Source organism: Salvelinus fontinalis, chromosome 26 (genome assembly GCF_029448725.1).
Source record: "Salvelinus fontinalis isolate EN_2023a chromosome 26, ASM2944872v1, whole genome shotgun sequence".
NCBI classification, from domain to species: domain Eukaryota; kingdom Metazoa; phylum Chordata; class Actinopteri; order Salmoniformes; family Salmonidae; genus Salvelinus; species Salvelinus fontinalis.
Genome location: NC_074690.1, coordinates 30,999,404 through 31,019,701, shown reverse-complemented (window position 1 = coordinate 31,019,701; position 20,298 = coordinate 30,999,404). Strand labels below are relative to the sequence as shown.

The following is a 20,298-nucleotide window of genomic DNA, read 5'->3' as shown; positions in this document are numbered from 1 at the left end:
TGTTCTTTTTTTCTGCCAAGGTAAATCTGGTATCGTAGTATCTCGATGCTTCTACCGTGACAACCCTAACACACACACACATGCATGAGTCACTACTACCACCATGGCCTCATACAGAAAGATGCAGAGCAACACTGATCCATATTGATCCAGATCTGTTGATTGCATTGTTCCTAATTAAGCCTGATCTCTATCTGCCCACAGTGACACGCTATGCTCCAGCCACTAATCAGAGCTCAGTGGAGAGCAGAGCGACACAGACCTTAACGATGAGACGCTGTACAGGGTTCAAGAGCACTGGCTCTCTGCATCAATACGTCTAGCCTATTTCCAGATCTCTGTGATATCTGTGCTTTAGCCAACTCTGTTGTCATGCCTTGATAGTCAGAGGAATTGGTAAAAGCTATTTCAGAACTGGAACTAGGCTAGAATCAGCCTTCGATACCAACAGATATAGTAGCAATCTAACAGATAGTCTGACTCACCTATAGGACACTCACACTTGTCTCATGAACCAATCTCCATTTTGCTTTACCACAACTATCAATGAATTGGATGTGTAATATCATGCTGGGCTTTTTATATGAGCAAATGAGATGGTGTAACTGTGCAATGAATGATCTGCCTCAGCCTACATTCGATTGGCAATCTTATTGGTTAACCGATACAGCCACTGCACCACCATGGGGGTATAGATAGGTTTTGTATGTCACTTGGATTTGACTGTACGTGTTTAGAGTAATAGGGTTTCATATATAGACCATCTAGCATCTGTTTGGCTTTGCCTGTAGGAGAGGAAAGGTGTATTACGGTAAAGGTGTCGCAGAAGCCTCGGGTGAAATACTTTGGGGATGTGCTCAAGTTCTCTGGATCTCCCAATGCGGTACATGCTAACATAAGGAACTGTCTTCAGCATATTCTTGTTTTTTCCTGTCATTTCCACCTTCAGAGTTTATTCTGTCACTTAGATTCCCACTAGTTTCTTTCAACAGCTGTGTGGCTGAGAGCCTATCACAGGAGTACTGCAGTAGTAACACAAGCCTCCCCTCCTTTTCTCCCAATAGACCCCTATTAACTTTAATGTGTGTGTGTTTGTGTTGCAGGAGCTGGTGGGCAGTGCCCCTCCACAGAGGAACTGGAAGGGGATAGTCATCGCCCTGCTGGTCATCTGCATCATCTTGTCTCTGATCGTCACCTCTGTCATCGTGCTCACCCCAAGTACGTAACACATAAAGCTGCATACACTTTTAAACTCAGCTACTGAACACTACCAACACCACACCATATTCCTACAGATGTAGGATCTTAATTTGAGCTAGTTTGCTACATAGGAAAATAATACTGCAGCAACGGGAAATGTGAATTATTATGTGGATTATAATTAATGGACATTTTGTAGGGGCTGACACATTTTTCATAATAAAAGTCTGATATTTCAAAGTGGAAATGACAGACTTCAGAAGTCTTTTTAAACCTAAAATACAGTGCAAGTTAATCATTTTCTGCATTACAGGAACGTTTTCCTGCAACAGGGTGATCAAATTAAGATTTTAAATCTGTAATAACACAAACACATTCAGCTATATTATAATAAAAACACACTTAGAAACACCCATTACAATCGGCTAGATTACACCACACACACTATCAAATGCGGAACACAGCATCACTTCCCAAAGAAATGTTGTACAATTCCGTCTCCCAGACACTGTTTCGCTAAAAAGCTGCAGGATGGGTCTGGAGAAATGTATCCACTCTCAAATTCATAGACAGAGCTATGCAAGGACTGACCATCCATGATATCAACATGATAGTTTTGACCATGTTTTCAGGCTATGCAGTGTTTGTTTACATTTACTTAGTTTAAAAACATTGTAATTAAACAAGCTTATATTTTGGGTTCTGGTGGGGTACGACAGTTGAACTAAGCTCACGAGACATTTATCAGTTATATTCTTCAGGAATCAACGGGTACATATCATTCATTTAGAAGTCCCAAAATAGATGTAGCAACTTCAGATTGCCCCTTTAAATCAAGACATACTCATACCGGAGTCAGGCCGCCAAATGAAAACTTCTACTTAGATTGAGAGGGATTACAATTGGCCTTACTAGCAGACAGCCCAGTGGGTCATTTCATAAGCCCATTCATTCATAGACAGCCAGGAGTAGAGAAGGTGATGGTAATGTGTCAGCTTGGAGATTGCATATTGGTTTTTCAGAGAGACGAGGTGAGGTCATCCTCTCGCAAGGTAATGGGGATTTAATGTATAACGCCATTCAGTGTCGTTTAATGGAAATTATTATGCAGTAATAGCTCTAGTCATTTGTATAATTGGCAGTGCATCAGAGCTGCTATTTTCCACATGTTGGGAATGAATCCCTCTCCATGGTAATTTACCAAAGATGAAGAGAATGTGTAAATGTATAGACTTGCAAAGGCACTGACGGTATAGCTCCCAGACCGTGGGCCTATGGGGTTGAAAGGCACACACACACACACACCACTATCTCTATATAACTCAACCTTTTACCTCTGTTGTCTACCTTGTCTGGTCTGCAGTTTTGCTGTCAACTGCAGAAGGGATTGTGTAGCTGGGGGTAGAGGGAGTTATGGCTGCTTGAAAAACTGTCCAGGCTGCAGTGAATCGATGCTGGTGGATCAATAGAGAGTTACCCTGGGCCAAGTGTCTATTCCTCCTTTGTAACCTCTCCGTAATTGCTGTGTCTGTGAGTTGGGAACTGCTGCTGGAAGTCCTACAATCTCCAGAGACAGAAAATGCACGTAATAGTCAGACTCTGCCAGCCGTTTCCTGGTCTGTTTTTATGACCCCTCAGGCAACTTGTTGCAGGAGAAGTAAAATATAAACGTTTTTTTGGAAATGGAAAATGCACTTCCCTGCAGCTGAAGGCTGCTCCAGTCACAAAGGAAGACTGTAAACGTATTACTATGTCAGAGTACTGACTGACTGACAGCAACCAGATAACAAAGATGGCCAGATCCCTTTTTTAGTTACAGGTAAGTCATGTGAATGAGAATTGAACCTTAACATTATCATATTGCTGTAACTTATTAATTATGTCTTCTTCCATTGTTTTGTTTTCTTGATATATTCCACTGGTAGTTGCAGATGATAGCCTTGCCAACAAAAAGAAAGTCACCATCGAGGACATCTTCGGAGGAGACCTTCATGTGCATGATCCCGACGCTACATGGCTCAGCGGTGAGTTGCTATAGTTACACCCTGCCCTCTCATCCGCCACAAGAAACTGAACCTCACTCAGAACCAATGTACCCTCTAACCTGCGTTCGTGCGCGGTTGCCCAGCTCCCCTCGGACTGCCACGCAGAAGAAATATCAGCCCACGCAGAGAAGCACGAGATTGAACTTCACTCAACTTTCTAGAGTTTTCCCCTTTAGTTAACACTATCAACGTTTCTCTCAACTGTGGGAATTGTGATCGAGTCAATGCCATTTTCAATGCAACATATCGAAACAAAACAATTATGCAAGACTTAGTAGGCAAAGCTAACTGTGCAAGGGATTTTCTTGTAGGCAGAGCGCATTGGAGTAGGATTCTATTGCATTGACAGGCATGACTCAGGCCTGATGTCTAAACAGACTGGTGCGCCATAACCAATCAGAGCTGCAGTAGGCCTACATGCAAATAGCCATTACCATATATGGATCTGTGCCATTCACTTTGAACTGGACTGTGTTTACAGTATGAGCGGTTGTGAGTAGAACCGCTTGTTTTGAGATCAAATCGAAAGCTGCATGTAGCCACCTAAGCACATTTGATCATATTCTTTGCTAGTTAGTGAGTTATTAGCCCAGTTATAGCTAATTTCTTGTCAACAATGGGGGAGTGGTTGCTTCCTACAAGAGCACAAAATATGTGCATTTCTAGCCATCTTTGAAAATAGTTTTTTTCTGTCTTAAAGAGGCAGTGTTGTATTTTGAGACGGTCTTGAATAAACCAAGTAGACCGTAAGCAGAGGGTAGCATAATTTATCTTATTCTCTGTAATAATAGTATGGGAACAATAATGCATTTTATTTTGTAAAGTGGTTTCTTGCATCAAACAACACATTTCCAGTCACCTCCTTGTCTGATTAACAAGTGGATAAACAGGTTAATATCAAGCCCTGCGTGTTTTTTTCCAAAAGTCTCATGGAATGTAGGCCACACATTTGCTGCTACTGTAGGCTGAATGATAGAACAGCTATTTCCATGTTAACATGTTGTAGGATGAATTTTCTCCATTGTTTTTTATGGTAGGCCAGTCTGGAAGGCCTACATTATGATCAAATAGCCACAGTAGCCTACTTGGCCACTTTCAAAACTGTAACTTAAAGCAGGTACAGCCTCAGTGTAAACAGAAGTTGCACAGAATTTTCACAATGTTCAAGTTTGCGATCAGCAGACCTGAAATTTGCTTACTGACGAATAAATTTGAACGAACATTGCTCAGCACCCACCAACCAGTCTGCACGTTTGGAAGTTTGAAGGCCATTTTGTAGCTAAAACAATTGAAGACTTGTAGTGACCGGAATTTGTTCCGTTCAAGTCTATGGCACCTGAAATACAGTTGGATTTATGCAAATATGGTTGTAGTGTGAAAAGTATACGTAGGTTAACAAAAAGAATTCAAGCAACAATAGTGTACCAGTGCCAGTCTGCGCATTTTAAAGTAATTTTGGTGTTGGTAGCTTTAATGTTTCAAGATAAGTGGTGAATTCAAATACTTCCCATTCAAACCTATGGAGCTTTTATGTACATTTAAAATGGTTATAGTTCAAAAAGTATAAATGGTATAAAAAGGCTCTATACAAGTACACCATTCCAGACTGGTCTGCATGTTTTAAAGTTTCAATGGAGTATCCAGCTTAAACGGTTGAAGACTAGTTACGTGGCAAAGTTTTCCCATTCAGGTCTATGGCCTTTGAAATGCATTGTGATTTATGCAAATATGGTTATAGTGTGAAAAGCATTAGTAGTATCAAAAAGTTTTTTCTAGTACACTGCCTGCATGTATTTAGTGTTTTTACGGTTTTGAGTCTACAGGTGGCAGTGGAAAGAACAGTTTGTAAAGTTGTACTTTGCTTTCAGAAAGCACATTTAATTAAGGGTTATACAGAGAGACAGAGCCATGTAATTACTCCAATGGAACTGTGGAATGTGCCTGTCCCCACCATGGTCTCTCCACGGTGAGTAAATCCCATAGACATTGATTCTGTATGTCATTTTGTGGTAAATCCTTCATAATAAGTTTCCAGTTTATGCCGTCATGCACCATACAGTACTGTGGCTATAATGTATGCAGAGCACGTACAGGACAGGTATGGCCCAAATTAAACAGATGTAGTCAGGAGACACTGTGGCCCCATCCGATGATACCCCTGTTGTTGGTTCTAGTCAGGATTCTAGCAGCCGTATTTAGCACTAACTGAAGTTTATTTTGTGCTTTATCCGGGTAGCCGGAAAGTAGAGCATTGCAGTAGTCTGACCCAGTAACCCAAGTAACACAAGCATGGATACATTTTTCTGCATCATTTTTGGGCAGAAAATGTCAGATTTTTGCAATGTTACGTAGGTGGAAAAATGCTGTCATTGAAACAGTCTTGATATGTTTGTCAAAAGAGAGATCAGGGTCCAGAGTAACGCCGAGGTCCTTCACAGTTTTATTTGAGACGACTGTACAACCATCAAGATTAATTGTCAGATTCAACAGAAGATCTCTTTGTTTCTTGGGACCTAGAACAAGCATCTCTGTTTTGTCTGAGTTTAAAAGTAGAAAGTTTGCAGCTATCCACTTCCTTATGTCTGAAACACAGGCTTCCAGCGAGGGCAATTTTGGGTCTTTCACTTTCATTGAAATGTACAGCTGTGTGTCATCCGCATAGCAGTGAAAGTTAACATTATGCCTTCGAATGACATCCCCAAGAGGTAAAATATATAGTGAAAACAATAGTGGTCCTATAACGGAACCTTGAGGAACACCGAAATGTACAGTTGATTTGTCAGAGGACAAACCATCCACAGAGGCAAACTGATATCTTTCCGACAGATAAGATCTAAACCAGGCTCCAACTTGTCCGTGTAGACCAATTTGTGTTTCCAATCTCTCCAGAAGAATGTGTTGATCGATGGTATCAAAAGCAGCACTAAGGTCTAGGAGCACGAGGACAGATGCAAAGCCTCGGTCTGACGCCATTAAAAAGTCATTTACCACCTTCACAAGTGCAGTCTCAGTGCTATGATGGGGTCTAAAACCAGACTGAAGCATTTCGTATACATTGTTTGTCTTCAGGAAGGCAGTGAGTTGCTGCGCAACAGCTTTTTCAAATTTTCTTTGAGAGGAATGGGAGATTCGATACAGGCCGATAGTTTCTTATAATTTCTGGGTCACAGTTTGGCTTTTTCAAGAGAGGCTTTATTACGGCCACTTTTAGTGAGTTTGGTACACATCCGGTGGATAGAGAGACGTTTATTATGTTCAACATAGGAGGGCCAAGCACAGGAAGCAGCTCTTTCAGTAGTTTAGTTGTAATAGGGTCCAGTATGCAGCTGGTGCCGATGTGGATAACAATATCCCTATACTCTCTACACTCGCCAGTTTTATCTTTAGCCAGCGCTATCTTCAGATAAGCCTTAACGTTGGTAGCACTGCCCCCTGGTAAACAGTATATGATCGCTGGATGCTTCGTTTTAAGTCTAATACTGAGGGTAATGGAGTCGCCAATGACTAAGGTTTTCAATTTATCAGAGCTAATGGTGAGAGGCTTCGGCGTCTCAGACCCCGTAACGGGAGGAGTAGAGACCAGAGAAGGCTCGGCCTCTGACTCCGACTCGCTGCTTAATGGGGAGAACCGGTTGAAAGTTTCTGTCGGCTGAATGAGCGACACCGGTTGAGCATTCCTACAGCATTTCCCTCCAGAAGCCATGAGAAAGTTGTCCGGCTGCGGGGACCGTGCGAGGGGATTTATACTACTATCTGTACTTACTGGTGGCACAGACGCTGTTTCATCCTTTCCTACACTGAAATTACCCTTGCCTAATGATTACGTCTGAAGCTGGGTTGCAGCACAGCTATCTTCGCCGTAAGGCAATCGTTCTCCTGTATATTATGAGTACAGCGACTGCAATTAGAAGGCATCATGTTAATGTTACTACTTAGTTTCGGCTGGTGGAAGTCCTGACGAACCATGTCCAGATAAAGCGTCCGGAGTGAAAAAGTTGAATGAAAAAAAAGTTGAGTGAGGGAAAAAATATAAATGGTAATTAAAAAGTAAAAACAGTAAAGTTGTCAGTTAGCAAATTAAGGTTAGCAACTGAGAAGACATCGCCAAAATTCGATGATCGGTAGGATAGTCAGCTTTACTAGGGTAAGTTTGGCGGTGTGAGCGATGTTGTTTGTTGCGAAATAGAAAGCCGATTCTAGATTTGATTTTGGATTGGAGATGTTTAATGTGAGTCTGGAAGGAGAGTTTACAGTCTAGCCAGTCACCTAGGTATTTGTAGTTGTCCACATATTCTAAGTCAGAACCGTCCAGAGTAGTGATGCTAGTTAGGTGGGCGGGTGCGGACAGCGAATGGTTGAAAAGCCTGCATTTGGTTTTACTAGCATTTAAGAGCAGCCACGGAAGGATTGTTGTACGGCGTTGAAGCTCGTTTGGAGGTTAGTTAACACAATGTCCAAAGAAGGGCCAGATGTATACAGAATGGTGTCGTCTGCGTAGAGTTGGATCAGGGAATCACCCGCAGCAAGAGCGACATCGTTGATATATACAGAGAAAAGAGTCGGCCCGAGAATTGAACCCTGTGGTACCCCAATAGAGTCTGCCAGAGGTCCGGACAACAGGCCCTCCGATTTGACATACTGAACTCTGTCTGTGAAATAGTTGGTGAACCAGGCGAGGCACTCATTTGAGAAACCAAGGCTATTGAGTCTGCCGATAAGAATACGGTGATTGACAAAGTCGAAAGCCCTGGCCAGGTCGATGACGACGGCTGCACAGTACTGTCTTTTATCGATGGCGGTTATGATATCGTTTAGTACCTTGAGCGTGGCTGAGGTGCAACCGTGACCAGCTTGGAAACCGGATTGCACAGCGGAGGAGGTAAGGTGCGATTCAAAATGGTCAGTGATCTGTTTATTAATTTGGCTTTTGAAGACTTTAGAAAGTCAGGGCAGGATGGATATAGGTCTGTAACAGTTTGGGTCTAGAGTGTCACCCCCTTTGAAGAGGAGGATGACGGCGGCAGCTTTCCAATCTTTGGGGATCTCGGACGATACAAAAGAGAGGTTGAACAGACTGGTAAATAGGGGTTGCAACAATGGATAATTTTAGAAAGAGAGGGTCCAGATTGTCTACCCCAGCTGATTGTATGGGTCCAGGTTTTGCAGCTCTTTCAGAACATCTGCTATCTGGATTTGGGTGAAGGAGAAGCTGGGGAGGCTTGGGCAAGTAGCTGCGGGGGGTGCGGAGCAGTTGGCCGGGATTGGGGTAGCAAGGAGGAAAGCATGGACAGCCGTAGAGAAATGCTTATTGAAATTTTCGATTATCATGGATTTATCGGTGAGGTTACCTAGCCTCAGTGCAGTGGGCAGCTGGGAGGAGGTGCTCTTGTTCTCCATGGACTTTACAGTGAAACTGAATTAATAATTTAAATCATGGCAGAATATTTTGGCCCAGTCACCCCGTTATGACGTTGGCAACATACTGATGTCCAGTGTTTTCCCTTGCACACAGCCAAATAATATGTAGGGAAATGAGGGCATTTCCCTCAGCAGATGGATCATGATAATTAACCTCACCAGCAGAAGCACACACACAGTATTGTACAACTAACCTAGTTCAGTCCCATTCAAAATCTTATTTTCCCTAAACCTTACCCTAACCCTGACCCTTACACTAACCCTGACCCTAACCCTGACCCTTACACTAACCCTGACCCTAACCCTTACCCTTACCCTAACCCTGACCCTGACCCTGACCCTAACCCTTACCCTTACCCTAACCCTGACCCTAACCTTAACCCAACAACCTAACCTTAACTCTAACCCTAACCTTAGCTCCTAACCCTAACCCTTAAACTAACCGTAGCTCCTAACCCTAAACCTAATTTATAACCCTAACACTCATTCTAACCTTAACCCTAAACCCCCTAGAAATAGCAGTTGACCTTGTGGCGACTAACAAAATGTTCCCAGATGGTCATTTAAAAAAAAAATTATATTCTTGTGGGGACTTCTGGTTAAACAAGTCCACACGCACGCACGCACACACACACACACGCACACCTCAAAGCTTGTCCTTTGTCTAACACCACATTGGAATGTTCTCTGCTCTCATTACTTTTAATTGATTGATTAATTACAGCAATTTAATGAATCGCTTTTGTTAAAGTTGTTATGCACTACTTTAAAGAAGTCAGCTGACTTGTCAGGCCTTCTGGAGTGTGGACTGGCAGGATACTCATACTGTACACTTTCCATTATACCTAATGCATCCATTATTGTGTTTTGAGAGATGAACTGTCATGACTGAACAAATATTTGGACTTTGGAGCAGAAAAACATTTTCAGAACAGAATACGTAAAGAGTTTATTTATTGGAAAAACACACCACCACCATAAAAAAAAGCCATTATGTCCAGCCATATGAAATCCTGCCAGTATCACTAGCATCAGCACCATTGTGTTATTGTTGTGGCGAATAGTAAGCAAGGAAGATGAGATGGCTATTCAATCATCCTTTATTTGAAGGGTAAAAACATTGGAGATAGCAGCACGGAGGCCTTTTCTCTCGTCTTCTCTTCTCTTGGGAGGGGGGTTTATCCGAACAGGACACAGTGTCACTTGAGGAAGTGGCTCGGGTCTAGAGGACAACACTATCCTTTTCATAGTACTCAGCAAAGCGGAGCCAAGGTCTACTGTGCTGGCGTAGTTATGCCTCCACCATAGGAAAACATTTCTGAGCCAGCACAATACAGTTTGGGTCGTAACAATAGTGGGAAAATCGTCTACCACCATCACACCCTACAACTACTGTATATTATGCTGCAGAGGTAACACGATTGCCAGCAGGGCCAGCTCCAATTGGCCCTCTGTGCCTCCTGAAAACAATCTACCCCCAGTCCAGTGTGGAAGGCTGGCTCCTCAGAGGCAGGAGGTTAGAATCCCTGATCCATCACTATTTGTACTGTTTGAAACAGCCAGCTGCATATTCCAATATGTAATTCTCTCTCTTCTGTGCTGTATATTATTTCCAGACAATGTACTGCTGTATCGAATACAGGAAGGGGATGTGGTCAAACTCAACGTCGAAACACAGGAGAGGGTCGTTTTGGTGGAGAACAGGAAGTTTGTGAGTATTAGGTTATATTTATTCCCAAAACTGTATGAGAAGGTGATATTGTAACGGTCATCGTTGCATGAAGAAGTGGACCAAAGCGCAGCGTGGTAAGTGCTCATGATTTATTCTCAAAAAACACTTGAACAAAATAACAAAGATCAAAACGACAACGAACAGTCGTGTCAGGTGCAGAAACAAAAAACAGAAAATAACTACCCACAAAACACAGGTGGGAAAAGGCTACCTAAGTATGGTTCCCAATCAGAGACAACGATAAGACAGCTGTCCCTGATTGAGAACCACACCCGGCCAAAACAAATAAATACAAAACATAGAAAATGAACATAGAATGCCCACCCAAATCACACCCTGACCAAACCAAAATAGAGACATAAAAAGATCTAAGGTCAGGGCGTGACAGTACCCCCCCCCCCCCCCCCCCCCCCTAAAGTTGCTGGAGGCTCCGGACTGGTGACCGTCGCTGGAGTCTCCGGACTGGAGACCGTCGCTGGAGGCCTTCGTTGGAGGCTTCGTGCCATGTCTCACCACTGAAGGCTTCGTGCCACGGATCATCACTGGAGGCTTCTTGCCGTGGATCATCATTGGAGGCTTCGTGCCATAGATCATCACTGGAGGCTTCTTGCCATGGATCATCAAATCAAGTTTATTTTATATAGCCCTTCGTACATCAGCTAATATCTCGAAGTGCTGTACAGAAACCCAGCCTAAAACCCCAAACAGCAAGCAATGCAGGTGTAGAAGCACGGTGGCTAGGAAAAACTCCCTAGAAAGGCCAGAACCTAGGAAGAAACCTAGAGAGGAACCAGGCTATGAGGGGTGGCCAGTCCTCTTCTGGCTGTGCCGGGTGGAGATTATAACAGAACATGGCCAAGATGTTCAAAATGTTCATAAGTGACAAGCATGGTCAAATAATAATCAGGAATAAATGTCAGTTGGCTTTTCATAGCCGATCATTAAAAGTTGAAAACAGCAGGTCTGGGACAGGTAGGGGTTCCATAACCGCAGGCAGAACAGTTGAAACTGGAATAGCAGCAAGGCCATCACTGGAAGCTTCTTGCTATGGATCATCACTGGAGGCTTCGTGCCACGGATCATCACTGGAGGCTTCGTGCCATGGATCATCACTGGAGGCTTCGTGCCATGGATCATCACTGGAGGCTTCGTGCCATGAATCACACTGGAGGCTTCGTACCATGGATCATCACTGGAGGCTTCGTGCCATGGAACATCACTGGAGGGAGGAGACGTATGGGCAGTCTGGTACCTTGAGCTGCCACAGGACTCACCAGGCTGGGGAGACATACGGAATAGTTAGTTCTAGGCGCAGGCACAGGACTCACCAGGCTGGAGAGACATACAGGAGGCCCTGTCCTAGGCAGAGGCACCGGATACACTGGGCCATGGAGGCGCACTGGGGGTCTCGAGCTAGGAGCCTGCACAACCCATCCTGGCTGGATGGTGACTTTGGCCCGGCACGTGCGGGGCGCAGGACGCACTGGGCTGTGCAGACGCACTGGAGACACGTGCGCAGAGCCGGCGCAGGATATCCTGGGCCGTATAGACGTCCTGGAGGTCTGGAGAGCAGGGCTGGCACACTCTGTCCTGGCTGGATGCTCACCCTAGCTCGGCAGATGTGGGGACCTGGGATGTAGCGCACCGGGCTAAGAACGCGTACTGGAGACACCGTGAACTCCACCGCATAACACGGTGCCTGACCAGTATGACGCCCGCCACGGTAAGCACGGGGAGTTGGCTCAGGTCTCCAACCTGACTCTGCCACCCTCCCCGTGCCCCCCCCCCCCCCCCCAATTGGGGGGCTGCCTCTCGGGCTTTCTTGCCAGCCGTGTTCGTCTCGCCGACTCCATCCTCCGGTATCCCTCTTCGCACTGCTCCATAGAATCCCAAGCAGGCTCTGGCACTCTCCCTGGGTCGACCGACCACCTCTATACCTCCTCCCAGGTTGTCTCATATCCCTGGCCACGCTACTCCTCCTTACCACGCTGCTTGGTCCTTTGGTGGTGGGTAGCTCTGTAACGGGTGTCGTCGTCAGATGAAGAGGAATCGGACCAAAGCGCAGCGTGGTAAGTGTTCATGACTTTTTATTTAAACTGAACACTAAACAAAAATAACAAAGTGAATAACTGAAACCGAAACAGTCCTGTCAGGTGCAAAACACTAAACAGAAAACAACTACCCACAAAACACAGGTGGGAAAAAGCTGCCTAAGTATGATTCTCAATCAGAGACAACGATAGACAGCTGCCTCTGATTGAGAACCACACCCGGCCAAACACAAAGAAATACAAAACACAGAAAATGAACATAGAATGCCCACCCAAATCACACCCTGAACAAACCAACATAAAAAGCTCTCTACGGTCAGGGCGTGACAGATATGGTATTTAAAAACAGTATGTACAGTATGACGCTCATTTGTAATAAACATGACTCAAAACGTCCTCACTTCTCTCTTATCCAGGAAATGTATAAAGCCACCAAGTACCAAATATCTCCAGACCTGGAACATGTGTTGTTGGCCTACAATGTGGCCCCAGTGAGTAGAAAGGACCACACTTCACCTTTTCCTTTTGTCTCTGTTTCAGATGTGGAGTTTATTGTGTGTTTCTGTCTTCTGAGGTTGGAAGCTGAAGCTGTGTTTGTCTCTGCAGGTCTACCAGCACTCCTACATGGCATTCTACATCATCTGTAGTCTCATCACCCCGTAAGTCTGCACTCTGTCTGTCTGTCTGTCTGTCTGTCTGTCTGTCTGTCTGTCTGTCTGTCTGTCTGTCTGTCTCTGTCTCTGTCTCTGTCTCTGTCTCTGTCTGTCTGTCTGTCTGTCTGTCTGTCTGTCTGTCTGTCTGTCTGTCTGTCTATGTCTCTGTCTGTCTGTCTATGTCTCTGTCTGTCTGTCTATGTGTCTGTCTGTCTGTCTATGTGTCTGTCTGTCTGTCTATGTGTCTGTCTGTCTGTCTATGTGTCTGTCTGTCTGTCTGTCTGTGTCTCTGTCTGTCTGTCTATGTCTCTGTCTGTCTGTCTATGTCTCTGTCTGTCTATGTCTCTGTCTGTCTGTCTGTCTATGTCTCTGTCTGTCTGTGTGTCTGTCTGTCTGTCTATGTCTCTGTCTGTCTGTCTGTGTGTCTGTCTGTCTGTCTATGTCTCTGTCTGTCTGTCTATGTCTCTGTCTGTCTGTCTATGTCTCTGTCTGTCTGTCTATGTCTCTGTCTGTCTATGTCTCTGTCTGTCTATGTCTCTGTCTGTCTATGTCTCTGTCTGTCTGTCTATGTCTCTGTCTGTCTGTCTATGTCTCTGTCTGTCTGTCTATGTCTCTGTCTGTCTGTGTGTCTGTCTGTCTGTCTATGTCTCTGTCTGTCTGTCTGTGTGTCTGTCTGTCTGTCTATGTCTCTGTCTGTCTGTCTATGTCTCTGTCTGTCTGTCTATGTCTCTGTCTGTCTGTCTATGTCTCTGTCTGTCTGTCTATGTCTCTGTCTGTCTGTCTATGTCTCTGTCTGTCTGTCTATGTCTCTGTCTGTCTGTCTGTGTCTCTGTCTGTCTGTCTGTGTCTCTGTCTGTCTGTCTATGTCTCTGTCTGTCTATGTGTCTGTCTGTCTGTGTGTCTGTCTGTCTGTGTCTCTGTCTGTCTGTGTGTCTGTCTGTCTGTCTGTCTATGTCTCTGTCTGTCTGTCTATGTCTCTGTCTGTCTGTCTATGTCTCTGTCTGTCTGTCTATGTCTCTGTCTGTCTGTCTGTATATGTCTGTATATGTCTGTATATGTCTGTCTGTCTGTCTGTATATGTCTGTCTGTCTGTATATGTCTGTATATGTCTGTCTGTCTGTATATGTCTGTATATGTCTGTCTGTATATGTCTGTATATGTCTGTCTGTCTGTATATGTCTGTATATGTCTGTCTGTCTGTATATGTCTGTCTGTATATGTCTGTCTGTATGTCTGTCTGTCTGTATATGTCTGTCTGTATGTCTGTCTGTCTGTCTGTATGTATCTGTCTGTCTGTCTGTCTGTCTGTCTGTATGTATATGTCTGTCTGTATGTATATGTCTGTCTGTCTGTCTGTCTGTATATGTCTGTCTGTCTGTCTGTCTGTCTGTCTGTCTGTATATGTCTGTCTGTATGTATATGTCTGTCTGTCTGTCTGTCTGTCTGTCTGTCTGTCTGTATGTATATGTCTGTCTGTATGTATATGTCTGTCTGTCTGTCTGTCTGTCTGTATGTATATGTCTGTATGTATATGTCTGTATGTATATGTCTGTCTGTCTGTCTGTATGTATATGTCTGTATGTATATGTCTGTCTGTCTGTATGTATATGTCTGTCTGTCTGTCTGTCTGTCTGTATATGTCTGTCTGTCTGTCTGTCTGTATATGTCTGTCTGTCTGTATATGTCTGTCTGTCTGTCTGTATATGTCTGTCTGTCTGTATATGTCTGTATATGTCTGTCTGTCTGTATATGTCTGTCTGTCTGTATATGTCTGTATATGTCTGTCTGTCTGTATATGTCTGTATATGTCTGTCTGTATATGTCTGTCTGTCTGTCTGTCTGTATGTATCTGTCTGTCTGTCTGTCTGTATGTATATGTCTGTCTGTATGTATATGTCTGTCTGTATATGTCTGTCTGTCTGTATATGTCTGTCTGTATATGTCTGTCTGTCTGTCTGTCTGTCTGTCTGTATATGTCTGTCTGTCTGTCTGTCTGTCTGTCTGTATGTATATGTCTGTCTGTATGTATATGTCTGTCTGTCTGTCTCTCTGTCTGTCTGTCTGTATGTATATGTCTGTATGTATATGTCTGTCTGTCTGTCTGTATGTATATGTCTGTATGTATATGTCTGTCTGTCTGTATGTATATGTCTGTCTGTCTGTCTGTATATGTCTGTCTGTCTGTCTGTATATGTCTGTCTGTCTGTCTGTCTGTCTGTCTGTATATGTCTGTCTGTCTGTATGTATCTGTCTGTCTGTATGTATATGTCTGTCTGTATGTATATGTCTGTCTGTCTGTCTGTCTGTATGTATATGTCTGTATGTCTGTCTGTCTGTATGTATATGTCTGTCTGTCTGTCTGTCTGTCTGTCTGTATGTATATGTCTGTCTGTCTGTCTGTCTGTCTGTCTGTCTGTCTGTATGTATATGTCTGTCTGTCTGTCTGTATGTATATGTCTGTCTGTCTGTATGTATATGTCTGTCTGTCTGTCTGTATGTATATGTCTGTCTGTCTGTATGTATATGTCTGTCTGTCTGTCTGTATGTATATGTCTGTCTGTCTGTATGTATATGTCTGTCTGTCTGTCTGTATGTATATGTCTGTCTGTCTGTATGTATATGTCTGTCTGTATGTATATGTCTGTCTGTATGTATATGTCTGTCTGTATGTATATGTCTGTCTGTCTGTCTGTCTGTATGTATCTGTCTGTCTGTATGTATCTGTGTCTGTCTGTCTGTCTGTCTGTATGTATCTGTATGTATATGTCTGTCTGTCTGTCTGTATGTATCTGTATGTATATGTCTGTCTGTCTGTCTGTCTGTCTGTCTGTCTGTATGTATATGTCTGTCTGTCTGTCTGTCTGTCTGTCTGTCTGTATGTATATGTCTGTCTGTCTGTCTGTCTGTCTGTCTGTCTGTATGTATATGTCTGTCTGTCTGTCTGTCTGTATGTATATGTCTGTCTGTCTGTCTGTCTGTATGTATATGTCTGTCTTTCTGTCTGTCTGTCTGTATGTATATGTCTGTCTGTCTGTCTGTCTGTATGTATATGTCTGTCTGTCTGTCTGTCTGTCTGTATGTATATGTCTGTCTGTCTGTCTGTCTGTCTGTCTGTCTGTCTGTCTGTATGTATATGTCTGTCTGTCTGTCTGTCTGTCTGTCTGTCTGTATGTATGTATATGTCTGTCTGTCTGTCTGTCTGTCTGTCTGTCTGTATGTATATGTCTGTCTCTCTGTCTGTCTGTATGTATATGTCTGTCTGTCTGTCTGTCTGTCTGTCTGTATGTATATGTCTGTCTGTCTGTCTGTCTGTCTGTCTGTATGTATATGTCTGTCTTTCTGTCTGTGTCTGTGTCTGTCTGTGTCTGTCTGTCTGTCTGTCTGTGTCTGTCTGTCTGTCTGTCTGTCTGTCTGTCTGTCTGTCTGTCTGTCTGTCGGTCAATGTCTGTCTCTCTGTCTGTGTATGTATGTCTCTCTGTCTGTCTGTATGTCTCTCTGTCTGTCTGTATATGTCTGTCACTCTGTCTGTGTATGTCTGTCACTCTGTCTGTCTGTATGTATGTCTCTCTGTCTGTCTGTATATGTCTGTCACTCTGTCTGTGTATGTATGTCTCTCTGTCTGTCTGTATATGTCTGTCACTCTGTCCTTCCGTATATGTCTGTCTGTCTGTCTGTCTGTATATGTCTGTCACTCTGTCCTTCCGTATATGTCTGTCTGTGTCTGTCTGTCTGTCTGTCTGTCTGTCTGTCTGTATATGTATGTCCATATGTCTGTCTGTATGTGTCTGTCTGTCTGTCTCTCTGTCTGTCTCTCTGTCTGTCTGTATATGTATGTCCATATGTCTGTCTGTCTGTCTGTCTGTCTGTCTGTCTGTCTGTCTGTCTGTATATGTCTGTATATGTCTGTCTGTCTGTATATGTCTGTCTGTCTGTATATGTCTGTATATGTCTGTCTGTCTGTATATGTCTGTATATGTCTGTCTGTATATGTCTGTCTGTCTGTCTGTCTGTGTCTGTCTGTCTGTCTGTCTGTCTGTCTGTATATGTCTCTCTATGTCTGTCACTCTCTCTCACTCTCTCACTCTCTGTCTGTCTGTCTGTATGTCTGTCTGTCTGTCTGTCTTTTTCTCTGACTGACTGACTGACTCTTTCTCTGACTGACTGTCTCTTTCTCTGACTGACTCTTTCTCTGACTGATTGACTGACTGACTGATTGTCTCTTTCTCTGACTGACTGACTGTCTCTTTCTCTGACTGACTGACTCTTTCTCTGACTGACTGTCTCTTTCTCTGACTGACTGACTGTCTCTTTCTCTGACTGACTCACATCTTATTTTTGTCTGAGTATTAGATGAAACAGGAAGTTGCTGAATGTTCTCGGTGACAGCTTGACTTTCTACCAAAGATGATGGATAAATGAAGATAGTTCAATCAGGCCATTTACCATTGAAAACAATGTGTCTGTTCCGGTCTACTTAACTGGCTGTGTCTCCTATAGACACCAATGCAATAGCAGCTGGGTCTGGCCTACTTAGTTCATTGACTTTCATTGAAACATAAAAAAAGTGTGGTTTCTCGCTTCCTATTCTGTCTCTGCTTCTTCTACTGCTGCGTTCACCAAACTTTGAAATTTCCGACTTGCTTACTGGTTGAACGCAGCATTTGTGTAATTACAACCTTTTAGCAAGTTGGAAATGTCAGAGTTTCCTAGTTTCGACTAGCACGTGAACGCGGCATTAACAAGTGCTTAGCATCAGCAACGTCAAATCTGTGCTCTTGTGCTGCCATCTGGTGGATACATTTAAAACACCATCCCTAACACCAGCCAAGGTAAAGGCCACTTGTTATGTACCAGCTCTGTCTGGTCTGCTTTTTGTTCCATATTTGTACTCAGTCTTAAAGTTAAGCAAACATTTGCTAAATGTGTCTCTGAATGATCGATAGTACCATTACAGAAGCAACCTAGATAGCTCACTGGAAGATTCCATGTATTTTTGTGCACAGTCTGAGATACGCGCCCTGAAACAAACAAAGACACGCACACCGTGACAGTGTGTGTTGTATCTCCACAGGGAAACGTGGAGTCTGAATCCTCCTGAGGTACGGAACGCCCTCCTGCAGTATGCTGGATGGGGACCCAAGGGCCAACAGTTGGTAAGAGACCCCACACACCTGTCTACTCTCCTGTCTACACCCTGTCTCACTGAAAAAGACACACATGCACTCCCGTATACCTCCATTACCGATATGCTCCAGCCTTGAACTTGAAACAAATGTTATTCCAACTTTTTTAAGGCCTGCCAAAGGGAGAGTTGACAGACACCGTGATACGCCCCTTTATGCGTTCCCTTTCTACACAGCACCACTTTGGAGATGATGATGTGAGAATCGTCGCTATGGTTAAAGCAAGAAACAGTCATTGTTGTTATTGAGTCGAAGGAGATAGGTTTTTGGAAAAATAGAAGTGTATCTCCTTGTTGTTTTCCCTGGTTAGTACACTGCAGGTTCTCATTCCCCTCACAAGAGTACTTTAGATTGGAGGACTACTTCCAAAACAACAGTAATGGGCTGTATTCCCTTGTGTTTCTCCACTGACTATTACCTTTTACTGCAACTCTGTTGGTTGTTACCTGAGACCTCTTATCATATCATTTGCCTAAATTAGTCTACCGACAAATTTAAAAGGGAACAATATAAACATTTCAAGCTAGTAAAATATGAGATCTTGCCTGCCAAGGGAGAAAGCAGTCACATTTGCATATGGTTATAGATGACCTGACTGGTTTCTTTTTGTTTTGATGTCTACAGTAGCTGCGTGTTTGGTTTATTGAACAGCTAGAGCTGTGAACTGTCTGAGCGGATGTTTTTTTCTCTCAGCTTGAGCCAATGATACCAGGGTCATTCCACCAATTCAGTGCCTTTTGAAAAGTGTATCTTGGTCCCACATTTTAATTTCACCTAATTTTAACATTCTGTCATAAAGAGCACAATTTTCAACTTCATAAAAAATAAGTTATTCCAAAAAATGTAATACAGTAAGTAAGTGCCTATTAGTGTAGGTGCCAAATAAAGTAACAGGGTTGACCATTACAGGATTGACCATTACAGGATTGACCATAACAGGGTTGACCATAACAGAGTTGACTGTAACAATTTCATCTTAAATCTGCCATAAATCCCCATTTGACAGGGAGAATGGAAGTTTGTTTTGTGCAACAGAGATTGGAATTACTGTAAATGCAAGATTCACAATTTTTGGTAAATTGTTATTTAAAACATTTGTAGCCTTTCTTTCTGTGATAACAGGATTTACGTGTTATGCTCGACCACAAAACACCAGAACATTTTCCCAAAAATGATAACCAGCTCACCTGCTTTTACTCTATGATTTGACAATTAGATGATCAATGTTTCATTTGAAAAACACATTTTAAAAGGATTTGTTTCATCATATCAAAATGAGGGTTCGGTTCAAGTATCAGGGTTGACCTTAAAATGAGGGACAGACATAAATGAATCACATGAAATAAGTCTAATCTTCAGAAATGACTGTCAAAGAAACACCACACCTAGGGCTTTACAATGATGGTGAAAACCTGGAGAAATATTGGGGCAAAGTGGGTTAAAATCTTCCTAGAAGTCACAGGCACATGGGAACATGTCACAATGCTGCATTTTAGCACTTTAGCAAGTCTTTATTCATACAAAAGAATCTGATTTATTGAATTCTCCATGGGGTCTTTATTCAAGGGCACTTCCTTTAGTATAACAGGCTTTTAAAAGTCAATATTGGTGCACAATTACTACTTAAAATAGCAAAGAGACACAGAAGTCACCCACCAGTTATTGACCCACCAGTTATTGACCCACCAGTTATTCTCCCCCGTTTGTGACGTAATGATTTTGCATAATAAAAACTGTCAGAATGGTCAGAATCATCCATTATACAGAATTACATCAACGTGTGTGTGTGTGTGTGTGTGTGTGTGTGTACTGGAGCATCATGTGTGTGATTTGTGGAACCAGGAGACAGAGAAGCACCCTACTGTGATCATTAAGCCATGGGCAATTACTCTATCATGACAGAGCAATCAACTAGCTGGGTCCACACACAAACAAACAAACACACACACGTACTGTACACACAGGAAGGCAGGTTTCTTTTGATGGTTCTACTTTCATCTCTCTTTACCTTTTGAA

At 43.2% G+C, this 20,298-nt stretch overlaps 1 protein-coding gene across 4 annotated transcripts in view; it reads left to right on the top strand.

Moving 5' to 3' along the window:
• The window catches only part of LOC129824105 (dipeptidyl aminopeptidase-like protein 6), a 169,101-nt gene that overhangs the window by 125,107 nt on the left and 23,696 nt on the right, over positions 1–20,298 (top strand). For all 4 annotated transcript variants that reach the window (XM_055883448.1, XM_055883447.1, XM_055883445.1 and 1 more), the window contains 6 exons: positions 1,104–1,218; positions 3,126–3,224; positions 10,280–10,374; positions 12,863–12,937; positions 13,053–13,105; positions 18,171–18,252. In XM_055883448.1, the coding sequence (XP_055739423.1) occupies positions 1,104–1,218; positions 3,126–3,224; positions 10,280–10,374; positions 12,863–12,937; positions 13,053–13,105; positions 18,171–18,252 (519 nt within the window). The remainder of the gene's footprint in view (positions 1–1,103; positions 1,219–3,125; positions 3,225–10,279; positions 10,375–12,862; positions 12,938–13,052; positions 13,106–18,170; positions 18,253–20,298) is intronic.